At 38.0% G+C, this 13,673-nt stretch overlaps 1 protein-coding gene across 4 annotated transcripts in view; it reads right to left on the bottom strand.

Moving 5' to 3' along the window:
* Positions 1–13,673, bottom strand: part of LRBA (LPS responsive beige-like anchor protein) — a 367,787-nt gene that overhangs the window by 175,578 nt on the left and 178,536 nt on the right. For all 4 annotated transcript variants that reach the window (XM_030238944.2, XM_030238946.2, XM_030238947.2 and 1 more), the window contains one exon: positions 270–394. In XM_030238944.2, the coding sequence (XP_030094804.2) occupies positions 270–394 (125 nt within the window). The remainder of the gene's footprint in view (positions 1–269; positions 395–13,673) is intronic.

Here is a 13,673-nt window from a genome sequence, read left to right as displayed (position 1 = left end):
CTGCCTAGTGAGGACTCTAAGTGCTGTATGCAAGGTATGCACCACCCAGCCCAGCTGAGATGGGAAGAAGGGGCTCAGCAAACACCAGCACTGCTGCTGTGAAGGAGCGGCCAGGTTATCTCTGTATGGAAAACACAGTGCCCGAAACGCAGTGCCAAAAGCCTTTGCTTTGGGACCGTTTGCTAGCACCCTACAAGGACGAAGGTCCAGCCTCTCCCACCATGTACTGTAACCTGCTGCTGGTGGCAGGAGGCAGATTTTACACTGACCATGCTCTCCGGCTGCCCTGAGTGTCGCTTCAGGATGTGTCGATCCGAGGGGGTTACGCACAAATCGTCGCCGGCGCCGCAAGTCATCTTCCCAGTAGTCGAGGCGCCAGAACTCACGAGGACGACTACAATGAAACAGAGGAGCCACATATGTTAGCAATTATCAACCAGCATGGTAGCGCTGAATTTCTGCATAAAGCTCTCCTTGTTTGCGCTGCTTTCGCCTTTTTTTTTCTAACCTCCCCCCCTTTCTGCAATCTTTTACTTAGGTATGTCCTTGAAAATAACAATATCACCTTCCAGTCTAAGGAACTCCTTTCCCTTTTTTCTTGGAAGGTGAAATGAGCACTAAATACATCATTTTGAAATGAATTGCTGACAGTGTGATCAGTTTCCCCACACTCTAGTGGCATGTGCTCCGATTTCAGCCTCATTTCAGCCTCAGCAGGGCACCTTTCTCAGTGACTGCATTTATAAACCAGAATAGGGAAAAGGCTATTATAAATATGGTATAGCATTACCTATATTAATCAAAGTCTGTCCCCCTTCATTTTTCTTCCTAATTTGTGCCTTTTTGCACAAGGTCAGTAAATCATGCCATGAATTCTTGGTCCAGAAAGTGTTAACTTTAATGAATACCTCAGTTACATGGTTATGTATGTGATAATAAAATATTACTCTGTTTAGATGTGCAGGAATTTAATTAAAATAATCTCTTAAAATATTCATTACATTTAGCCCCTGAGGCTTAGAACAACACGAGAAAATGCATTTCTTTTCCATTTACTGTTTTTAAATAAACTATTCCAGGAGAGTGAAACAGCAATCTATTTTCAAGCAAATCAGATTGCATTTCTGGTTTATGTAGTTGTGGTTTTACATTTAATTAAAAACTACATGTTATGATGTGTAATAGTTGCTACATAGAAAGCATACTTTAAAAAAATTACATATAGAAAAGGTTATATCAAATTCATTATTTTCCATTTTACACTCCAAATATATGTAGATCTTTTTAATACAGTCATACATATATATAAGTGCCAGTAACTATCTGTTTGGATGATCATGAATTAATGCCACTGTAAAACAGTATTTTAGCCCAGAGAATGTACAGAAAATGCCAATTTCAGGTATGGCAGATAAACAAACAGAAAATACCTGAGGCATAGGTTAGCCATGATACCCTGAAAATGTGTATGTTCAGACTAAAAACCACTTTGTTTACAGACTTTGTTTACAGAGCCAGCATTAAAACAATAGATGAAAATGCAGACATATATATTCCATTTCTGATCCAGCTAATATAAAGTATACCTGTCAACACTGACAAATGAACAGGCACAACTAATTTACAGATCACAATCTTAAAAACACTTGCTATCTACATTCGTAGTTCTCAGGTTTAAAGGCAGAAATTAGTTTTATTTAGGGTAAATCAACGTTTCAAACAAATGCAGTAACAAAAGCCAGAATGATTTGTGTAACACTACTCTCAAACATGATTTGTAGACATTAAAAATTCTGACTGAAAATAATTTTATCAAAATGGAGGTTGTCTTTGCAGTCTTCATTAAAATTCTATGCCTATTTCTAACACCAAAGAAAAGGCAGTGCTAGTCTTCATCTTCCTAATTGCTTAATTTCAGAAAAAAACTGAAGTATTGGAATCAAATTCCCCAGTATCTTATTTACACACTTGTCTGTATTACAGTCACGCTAAAATTGGGCTGCTCTGATTATAAGACCCAATGATTTTGGAATAATTAACCAAAGAAAAACTACAATATACAGGAAGAGATGGGTTTATTCAAAGGTCGATTAATAACTTAAAATTCTCCATTAGAGATTACAGAAAAAAAGCAGAACACAGCTGGCTATGTGCATGCCTTTGATAGTCATAGAGCATGGATAGGCACTTCATCATTCTGCCTTCCTACATTTATCTGTTAAAATTATTATCAAATAGCAGCCAGGATGCAGTCGTGAATCACAGCCTGCTCCTCATCTTCAGGGGAATGATACAATGAGGGTCTATTCATCAGGGTGGCAATCGGCACGAGTAATTAGTTCCCTGCACTGGGATCTCCTACAAAGCTTATTTCAGTCGGCACCACAAACATATGACAATGAAAAGCTAATGGAAGCTGCTAAAATTTGTTAACCTCTCCTGCCATCAATCCTTCTGGTGTTCTGGGCTACAGTATTATGCAAAGATGGTAAATTATTAATTTGTCATTCATCTACCTTGCCATAGTTTTGATAGAATTAAGTGATGCCGTTCTTCTGGATACCAATTACAATTATAGCACATTACAAAACTATGGTAAAATTATTAGGAAAATAGGTAACAATGATCAGGTATGAAATATTATCCTGAAACATAATATATCTTTAGTCCCTTGCTTTTATTTTCAGTTCTGCATACAAAATTTGCATAGGATTCTATCTCCTTCAGTGATGCACTGATTATTCACACACAACTATGTAACCACTATTAGACTGTTTATTTCAGTATTTGAAAGTATTGGCAACCACTGCCTTATGAGGGGGAAAAAAATTATATACTCTTCCCACATAGAAAAACATCCAACAAAACCCTGCAAAGCCAAAAATAAACACCTGTGTTGACTAATTGTTGCAAGTGAGCCATTTTTGAGAGCAGCTACTGAGAAAAATATAAACCAGTACATAGCTACTCCAGCACACTGCCTTACTAGTAAGAGCAAGTAAGCACTGCAGTCCCATCCCCAAAAGGCAATGCTGTACCATGCTTTGTACCTCTGCAAGCAGGGAGAGACAGACAGAAATATTGCTCGGATTTGGGCAGAACTGACTGCTGGCAGACTGAAGGACTGTGAAGCAAAGAGCCAAGGAGGCAGATTTTAGGGAGACTACAGGGGACATTTGACAACAGGAGTTCCTGGCCCTGCAGGAAAGGCTGCCATATGGACTAAAGGTGCTATATGGACTGGATCGATGAACATAACTACCCAATTAGTCTAAATGCAAGAGCAACATCGTTCAGGGGATCAGGGATTTATGAATTATAAATCATATTATTTGCATGGATTTTTCAGGGCCCCCTCAAACATGATACACAGTAATTAGTGGTTCTTTAGTAATAATATTGACTGAATCGAAACAAAGCTTTTATACTATGTGTTTTATTCAAATAGCTTAACCATTATATTGCTTTATTTTTCCAACAGTTTCCCAAATTACCAGGCTATATACTCAGAATTGAGCGATAACCTTCCTCTCGTTCCCATGCATCTAACTTTATTGTTAAAATTGTACAGAGATGAGATCAAATTTAAAATGACCAGTATAACCTGCTCCCTCACAATTTTGTGTCATGAATAAAATAAGTCACTTCACTGTCGATAGTGAGGAATAGTCTAAATGCTCATTTATCTACACTATCAGAGCAACAAACCTGTATTTCCTACCAGTTTCAAAGATTAGGAAAATTGGAGACAAAACATACCAACTGCAGTACTAGTTTTACTATGGTGTCATAGCAAAGGTATTTAAGGCACAGGAACTACTACTTTTAGTCCTCATACCCTCATAATTTAAATTGATATAAGCCACACCAGACAACAATGAAAAGATAATGCCATTGCTGAAGAATTACTTATTGTAATGTCTTACCCACTGTGTATTTTGAGATACTCTGCCCTCCCAGAAAAGAAAGGGTCAACACACCAGTGTGGGTTGCAAAGGGACTGCACGAGGTAGGGAAGAGGAAATAAATGCAAACCTACAAAAGCAACATTTTGAGAGGTCTAAGGGCTGTACTCAAGCTACCAGTTAAGTGAGAATGGATTTCAGCACACCACAGAAGACCCCATTCAGATCCTTGGATGAGTGAAGTAGCAAATGAACAAATGCAGAACAGAAAAGAGAAACAAAGAAAGGCAAGAGAGCACAGTGTTACATAAATCTTCAGAGACAGAGGACGGCTAGAGCTCTAAAAGACCTCTTCCATCTAGAAAGCTTTTTAACCTAAAAGGCAAGAAAATTCCTTCCACAAAAGGCAATCACAACAAACTTAAAAACAGAGCAGCTTGCATGAAGATACCAAGATAAATTCTGAGATTACACACTCCTTGTCAGAACTCTAACTGTAGAGTTAAAAGCAGGCGAGTCAATCTCCAAACCTAATCAATCCTTGGTCTCTTCACTAAGACCATCAGCAAGGCAACCAATCAGTGATGACAATTCCTAAGGTGAAGATGCTCAAACACAGAGATTTAGGATAAATTAGTTTAACAGAAAGCCAAAAAACAGAGTGGCAACATCACTCACGCATCAGGAGCAACAGTACAGATCTGAAAGGCAATCTAAAAGAAGGCAGCTCCATGATTTCTCCACCACCAACTAGATGTCTACTCCATCTTCTGGTTATAATTTATTACAAGCTTTGGTTGCAATGGCTCATTGAATGCAGAATATCAGGTGCTCCTTCTAAATTACACAAAAAAGCAATCAAAGAACACAGGGAAAAATAAGGATTTTAAAGGAAAAATAAGCCAGATTATTTTAGCGCTGTTCAGGAACACTTCTTGATCTACAACTAGATATCCTTTGCTTCCATGTAAAATGTTTCAAGAACTCAAACCTGGTATCTTTTGCAATAGACACAAAGATTTTTCTCAAAAATGCCAAAAAGCAAAATCAAACCTACAACAACCCTAACAATAAGCATTTGTATTTGAATCACAGAATCATAGAACTGTTTGGGTTGGAAGGGACCCTAAGGATCATCCAGTTCCAAACTCCCTGCTGAAGGAGGGACACCTTCCACTGGATCAGGTTGCTCAGGGCCCCATGCAACCTGGCTTCAACCCCTTCCTGGATGGGGCACCCACAACTTCTCTGGGCAACCTGTACCAGTGCCTCACCACCCTCACAGTGAAGAATTTTCTGTCAATATCTAATCTATACCTGCTGTCTAAATGTGAAGCCATCTACCCCTTGTCCTGTCACTCCATATTCTTGTAGAAAGTCCCCCATCATTTTTCTTGTAGTCTTTAGGTACTGGAATGTGCTGTAAGGTCTCCCTGGAGCCTTCTCTTCTCCAGGCTGAACAGCTCCAACTCTCTCAGCCTTTCCTCACAGGAGACGTGCTCCAGCCCTCTGGTCATCTTCTTGGCACTCTGGACTCACTCTAACCAGGTCCATGTTGAGGACTCCAGAGCTGGATGCAGCACTGAAGGGGGGCTCTCAGCAGAGCAGAGGGGCAGAATCCCCTCCCTCCCCTGCTGCTCACAGTGCTTAGGATACAGCCCAGGACACGTTTGGCTCTCTGGGCTGTGAGTGCACATTATGGGTCACGTTCAGCCTCTTATCCACCAGCACCTCCAAGTCCTTCTGGGCAGGACTGCCCTCAATCTGTTCATCTCTCAGCATTGATTTGATTGTCAATCTGAAGATAAAAGTGCTGAAGTTCTGGAAACTACTGCAAAACCTTTGGTGGAGTACCTCGAGCTTACTGCAGGGCATCTTGTAATGTAAGAGGCTGCCTGATCTTGCAAATTGAAATCCATTGCATTTCCAAGGAAATTCACAGCATCCAGCTGGATGTCCAGAATAAAATCTCTCATATTTTGTATGTAATAGTAAAATGCAAGGTACATTCCACTAACTGACTCGATAAAAGCTAATTTCAGAAAACAAGTGAAACATTTCTGAATTTTCTGAAGCAATTCAATATTCTTCTAATGAGCTTTCACAAACTGTGATCTAAAAAACCAAGTTACACCAGACCACATAATGAGCATACTACTAGCCACATGTCAATAAATATTTATCTAAAAAATGTTTTGTAGACATCTAGATATATTACTGACCTGTAACATAATCAAAAAATATATAACACACTTTGGAATATAAAACATTGACCTTGATGATGGCACAGCAAATGCTGATGATGTTAACAGGTAAGTTCTCAGCAGCACTACCAAGTTCTGCATTTCATTGCAGAACAGTTGCCATGCACAACTGTTTGCCACATGGCAAATCAGAGTACTAGTGCAGCACGGAAAATTACTTTTTCCATAAATCAGGTTTTTGATCTGATTCCCACTTTGCCTGTATTACCAAAGCAAACAGGAAAAGATTTGATTAGTATTAAGTCAAAGTTGCACCTCAAATATTACTCAGTCAGCTACACTCTGTATGTATTTCATAGCACTTCACTAATAATGTCTCTACTTCAGGACATTAGAGATTAATTAAATCCTGGTAAGTGCACTGAGATCTTTGGAAATGCTACCTACCTTACCTATACTTTCTTCAGTGGCACAACCTGTTGCAGTTCAAGTCTCGCTCCCTCTCTCAGCTGCATTCACACAAGCATTTGTGTGGCCATTCTAAAGCAAATCACAGTAACCAGCTGGGATTATTAGACTTCATTGGTTTTATTCCATTTTATATCAGTGACCTGTTCATGCTGCAGCCTCACCAGCAACTATATGACTAAAAATAAGGGAAAGAGATGTGCAGGTGAGAGAAAGGAAGGAAACGATGAGGAAGAATATCAGAAGGACATATCTTGTAATCATACTTTAATATTAACAGTCTCTGCCTTTTCATGTTATCTTAATTTGCCCCAAACACAGACATTAATTTTGCATAGTTTCAGGATACAGATTTCCACAAATGGAAAAAACTGGGAATCCTTAAGAAAAATATCTCATGTGCAGGCAGGCTCTTAATCTCTGCCACAGTTGCTGCTGCAGTAACAGGAACTGGTCATAACAAAGGCCCAAGGCCACTGAGTACAACTTCTTTGGAATAATATCAACTATGAGAAACACTAATGTAATCCACTAAATCAGTAAATCAGTAGAGTCTATTCACTTCTAACCCTCCTCCAAGAAAACATTTGGCTTTGCCTGTAAAGGATTATTTTTTTTTTCCCCTAAAAGGACCTTTGCCTTTATCTGTGCTTCAATTTTATCAAAAGGTGCATGTGGAGGGGGGGGTTTCCTGGGTTTGCTGAAGAGAGAGCAGAGTCTTTCTTCTTTGAGTCTTTCAGAAGAAAGAGATGTGAAAAGCATCTCTTGATGAGAGATGTGAAACGCAGGCTATGAACTTCAGGCATAACATGTGCATAGACTTAGCACAGAACTCTGAGGACTCAGCACAGTTGTAGGGGACTTTTATACAGTTTAAACCTCAGGTGCTACCAGTGTAGAAGAGAAGAAGGGAGCATCAGCAAGGGAAGCCTGTCTTAACATACATTTCATACTCTAAGATATATAAACATATAAATCTAAACATATGTTTGCATTTCCCCATATAAACACGACAGTACAAACAGCACAGATCTGTACTTCCAAAATTTTGCATTTTAGAAACTAGTAGAAATGCTGTTAGTATGCTTCTATACAGTATGTAGGAGATTTTCTCTTTATCTCAGCCATTTGGCACCTCAGCTACAACTCCTCGCCCACTACTCCTGATTTCCGCATTTTCATGGAATCATACAAAAACCCGTTCCCACCTAACTAGCTTGCAAACAAAACCAGAAGAACAATGCCAATTTCAGATATCACAGAGACTCTTTCCTGCACTGACAAGCTTTGAATTCCACACTTAAAAAGCAATCCAGAAAAAATGTCAACTGTAAATGTTTCAGTCTCCCTTTATGCATTATAAAGCACCATGTCAGGGAAGACAAGCCCACCTTTAAGGTGTTGCTGTCCTAGATCATGGTGCTATTAAACTCCAGTTTAAAAACAGTTCTGTTTATGTATGAGTTTATGTAGGCTCTTCTTTGATCTTTATTAACCCCTTGGTAGCTAACCACAGCCCTGGCTTTTTGGAGCATTCTTTGAAGTGCTGGCATTCCAGTGTACACTGATACTTCAAAGAGGGCTCACTTAAGTACGTGGTACAGTTCTAATCACATATTCTGCAATCACTATCTTATCTTAGGCTGATCTTATAATGATCCATCTAAAATAAAGCTGCACTTCCAAAGACTACACCATGAGATACAGTTCAATCCATGTTGCATTTCTGTCAAGATTAATTATAAATTAACTGAAATGAAAACTACTCCACTTTTCTACCAGAAGTTAACATGAAAACTTTCTTTTGGCTTGCAGCAAAATTAATTCAGACATGATTTAGACATGGAAGAATGAACGTATAGCAAATTTGCAGTGGGATGCTTTGGCTTAGTTGCTCATAAATCTTTGCAAATCTCACATATCCTACTCCTGACTGCAGTCAACAACACTTGTTTTGCAAAGTAACTACAGCTTATACAGACCCCATAAACTGCTGTTCATATTGAAAATAAGAATATTTCCCACAATATACAAAAAATAGGTACACTACACCTTGCAGGAGGCTTTTTGCTTTTTGTCTGATAATGCTGAATTTTAGTCTGCAGTACTCATCACCCCTTCCTTGCCAAAATGAGCAATGGATTATAAGAATATGTTGAAGGATACAATATGACAAAGGAGCCAGCTCAATCTTAATCTCCTTAGCCATTCCTGTTGGTTCTGATACTTTCATTTTAAGCACATGCATAGGAAGTTCCTATTTATTTTCCCACTAATTACAGCTACAGCATGTTTTCTGTGAGGGATATTTAATTGAAAAAATTGAAATATTAGGATTAAGTTTAATTCTTTCCAGTAGCTGGAATTTGACATCATCATCTTTCAGCATTTGTGGATATAATATAGATCAACTTTTGACCAAAACAAGAAAATCTGGTCAGTTCTGTGATTTTGTTTGTACATTGTTCTGCCCCAAAAGTATTAAACACAGGAATTACAGCAAAGTTTTTCCCAAAACTCTTAGATTTGACCTGCCGCAAACATTTCATCTCTTCTAGAAGAAACAAGATGAAATCACATTCCCATATATCTACACTTTAAGAGCTGTGGCTAACCTGTATCATTTTTTTATAGCTCTCTTAACAGCTGGATACTTTTCTTGCTTCCATAAAAATGCAATAGTGCACCCCTCTGATTCAATAAATACTTTTTTTCTCTATGTTCTTCTACAGGAAGTTGTTTTTTTTTTTTTCTCTTTTGTATATATTTTTTTCTGAGTCTTCTGCCAGAAAGGACTCAAGTAACTGGGTGGTTTTATTTGATTTTTGAGGGGTTTTTTTTTGTTGGTTTTTCTTCCTTTTTTTTTTTCCCTTTTGGTTGTTTGGTTTGGTTTTGTTTGCATTTTTTGAAATTAAAATTATTATCTATTTACCAAATTAACTCAGCAATTCAACAGCCACCACAGAGAGGAACAACAAAGATGACTGAGAGATTTAGGTACAACATTTTTTTTTTTAACACAGAATAATAAAGAGTAGACAAACCTACCTGAGGTGTCTAAATGCCTAAATATAAAAATACATTGATTTTATCTTTTTATTGTGGATAGAATTTGAGTGCATCTGGGGACACAAGGAAATTCCCCCTTCAACCTCTTGTTTAATCATGAATTAATTTGAATGTCCTTGAACCTCTGCTTGAAATTATGGAAGGGGGAGCAGGCGAATCTTTAAGGTTAACAAAACATTTGTCTACTGCTAAACAGCATCTTGGGAAAGGAATTCTCAATTTAGATTGCAGGTTAGGATACTGAAGCCTTAGAGACACCCAACTTCAGTATCATCTGCATTTCTTCTACTCTTTGATAGAATTAAAATCAAAGCTTTAAAACAAAAAGATCCCAAACCAAAAAAAAAAAAAAAACCCAAAAAAAAAAAAAAACCCCTCATATGATTTGATTTAAAGGTTAACACTTCTGTTCAAGATTCAGTTCAGAACTTAAAATCTGAGGACATCAAAACCTGGGAAATGATTTCATTATGTGATGATTGCAGGAACACATGTAAGAGAGAGTTGAAGTAAGTGCAAACATAGTACTGCACTCTGAGACAGGAAACAATAAGCACAAGGCAGCAAGACCACTGAGAAGCACCTGGAGAGCAAGATTCCTGCTTCCATACTAGCCCAGCACCCTTAGGAACCAACAACAGGACTCAACTCCCTTAAAAAAGGCTTAACTTATTTAATAAATTTTTCCCTTGAAAGCTTTTTATTCTAGAGCAAACCATCTCTAGAAAAAAACAAAAACAGAACTGAATTATGATGAAGCACCATTTTCTGGACCACACAGACAATTCTGTATTTACTAAAGGTTTAAATAAAGGAAATGGTAGCCTGCAAACACACCTTCTCTTCTGCTATATGTGATCAACAAAGCAGGAGACAAGAGTTTAGCAATTCATAGGCACTGCAGAGGGGGGCAAGTTCAAAACTGTTACTTGAAATGGTCTTATGAAAACCAGTTAAGCTACTGAACTGCCTCTTGAGATCCACTGATGGCCCAAGGGTCAGGAAGGTTGTGAAGCCCTCACGACATTTACGAAACAGAAGTGGGGAAGCCATCCTTATCGATGTTACAGACCCTACCAAAGAAATACTTGTAGTAAAGAATGAGCAATGTTAAAAGTGCTAAACCACCCAAGGTTCCTTTGATAGAGTAATCCAAGGGCTTAGCCCAGGATAAAACCTGGTACACTGGCACATCAGAAGCTGCTAACCGAGAAGATGCAACTCCTTTTCCACAGGTATGACAAGACAGAAATGCAGCAACAGAAAACTTGATAACAAACACTCTAACCGATACAAGAGGTACCGTATTATTCTCTCCTCCACATTCTTCCTCCTCAAGACTAATACTACATATTAAATCCAACATTATAAAACTGTATTGATAAAAGGACTGGAAAATGAAAGCTTAAGAAGCAACAAACCAGGAAATTTTTCTTCTTTCATTTTGGTGACTTAAGCATGAGCATAACACCCACAACTTCATTCCCTTCTGCATCGGCATCCATAGAGATGTGTGCTTAAAAAATGAAGTTTCTTCTTCAGGGCAATTATTACCTCTCTTGACAAGGCTTCCAGCTTCTCTCTCTTCATCTAGCTACTCCTTTATTTGTTTTTAAGAAAAGTTCACCAAAAAATACCCAACCATACAACCACACACACAAACCACCAAAACAACAGGAAAACCAACACACCTCTTTAGTTTCTTCCCTAACATTGAAACAACTTTCTCAATATAAAGCTGTTCTTCTCAATACAGGAATCCCATCACAGAGGGAAATGAAATGGAAACAACACTGTCACTCCCAATGGGAAACAACTCAGGACCACCAAGAAACTCCGCATCAAAGAGGAGAACCAGGGGCTCCAGAGTAACTCACACAGCGCTGCAGGCAAACCCCATCACTGCAGTGATGCCATCAACCACTCAAAGGGCTCTCCTTGTCCCTGCAGGGCTCCTTGTCCCTGCAGAAGAGGCCATGAATGCACTCAGAGGATAGAAAGAGCACAGGAATGTCTGTACCTTTTCTCACCAAAGGTCTATCCTGAAATTCTGTATACCAAAATGTCAGTGGTGGCTTAAGGAAGAGCAAGATTGATTCAATCACGTACAACTTCTCCTCAAGCACTCTGCCAGTTTCCAACTATTTTCAGCTCAGGGGATTTCCTGAGTCTAATGTGGTTTGTCTATTTATACTCCTTCTTCCTCCTAATGCATTTGTCTTCCAAGTACTCATCCACAGCCACTTCAAATAAATCCAAGTATCAGTGCTCTCAACCCTCAAGCTTGGGAAGAATTACTGCAATGAAAAACAACAGGGTGGAACTGTGCACATTTCTGGGCATGTTCTAATGTGTCCCTTCAGCACCCAGGTAAAGAGTTCTGCAGAAATCTTCATTCTTGGACTACAGAATTCCACCTATGTGTTCATAAACCAAGTATCTGTGTAGTATGTGATACTGTTAATGTTCACAAAAAACTATAGTTGGGACAACGAAAAGAGAAATCCTTTAGGTACTAAAGAAACTCCTAACAAAACTATAAACTTCCAACTTAAAATATGGAATGCAAATGTGAGAACAGAACAGTTCTCTGTAATAACCATACAATTCACAATTTTTTTTTTGCTGGAGATGTTAATTCTTGTTTTATGTAAATTCTTCAGAGAAGATTATTTAAGACCACACCACTCTTAAATTATGGTGCAGATACTTATAAGCATAATTTAAGTGTGCTGCACCATATTGCACATTTTCTTCCTTGAACGTAATCTCCCTCCTGCATATATAAACTGTGTCTGTAATTATCTCTAGTCATACCTTTCTCCATCATTCAGCTTTAGAAATAACCATGTATTGTCCCTGCTAAACAAAGCTAACTTATTTTTTTAGTAGTCAATGATGAAAAAAATGAAAAAACTCAAACATTTTGATACAATTTGTAACACAACTTGTTCAAGAAACCTTGTTTACCAAGTGTATTAAATCCATCACAGAAAACATCCATAAAGAGAAGGCATGGTAACAGACTTGAAAAGCATGGGTTTTCTGCAATTAGCTTCTCTCCTGACAGAAGAGTCAATTCAGACTGACACTCAAAATCAAGGAAAGACTGTTTCATTTCATCATGAAAATTGAATGTTTTCACTTTTCTTTTCAGAACAAAAAGCCTATATAGTTTCTAAGAGATTTCAAGGATAAGATAAAATGAAACATTTTCCATTGCTGTAAAAACACTAATGTTTTCATGAACAGAGCTCTAAAAAGAATAAAAAAAATTAATTTACAAACAAACCAGTTCAGGTTTTTTTAAGTGATTAAGGAATTTTAATTTTGACTGTCTCAAGTACAAAATATACACACAGCTACTCGTACTGGAGTTTGCAACTAAAAATTGAAGATACAGTAATGCAAACAAAGGCAAAAGGATTCAAATAAAACCTGATCTTCTGCTACATCTTCTCAAGGTCACAGGATTCATTTTCAGTATCATGCACCATTAAAATTTACTTTGTTGTACCAGTCACTAAGAGGGACAATGAATATGGTTTTCACAAAAGGGATGGCTTTCATCTAGACTTTCACCCTCTTTATAGGGAATAACTTTGCTTAACTTTGGAAATGAAATACATGTGTGAAGCTATACGGGCAAGCAGCAAATCACAGCGATAGCTACGGATTACTTACCAAACCATCTGATAGAAGTAACCAATCTTTGATTCTAATCGCTGCAAGATGGTATTTTCCCCAGAAATTTCCCATGAGGGAAGGGGGCAGTGAGGGGAACAGAGACAGACTTGCAATCATCACAAAGATTATACAGCACAATGCACGGGATTTGGAGGATAAATATTAATTTCTCTTTACAATATTTTAATAATTGGTAATAAAGTTTGTCAAGTCAAAGTCAACTGTTAATAGAACTTCAGTTCAGTTCATTTTTCACATAGAAGCTGCTGTCCAAAGCATTTCTCTGGTTGTTTCTGTACAAAGCTGCCAAACATGGCCCTGCTAAAGGCTTTGAAAGTCC

Source organism: Serinus canaria, chromosome 4, assembly GCF_022539315.1.
Source record: "Serinus canaria isolate serCan28SL12 chromosome 4, serCan2020, whole genome shotgun sequence".
Classification (NCBI taxonomy): Eukaryota; Metazoa; Chordata; class Aves; order Passeriformes; family Fringillidae; genus Serinus; species Serinus canaria.
The sequence above is the reverse complement of the archived record's forward strand: the minus strand, read 5'-3'. Positions and strand labels throughout refer to the sequence as shown.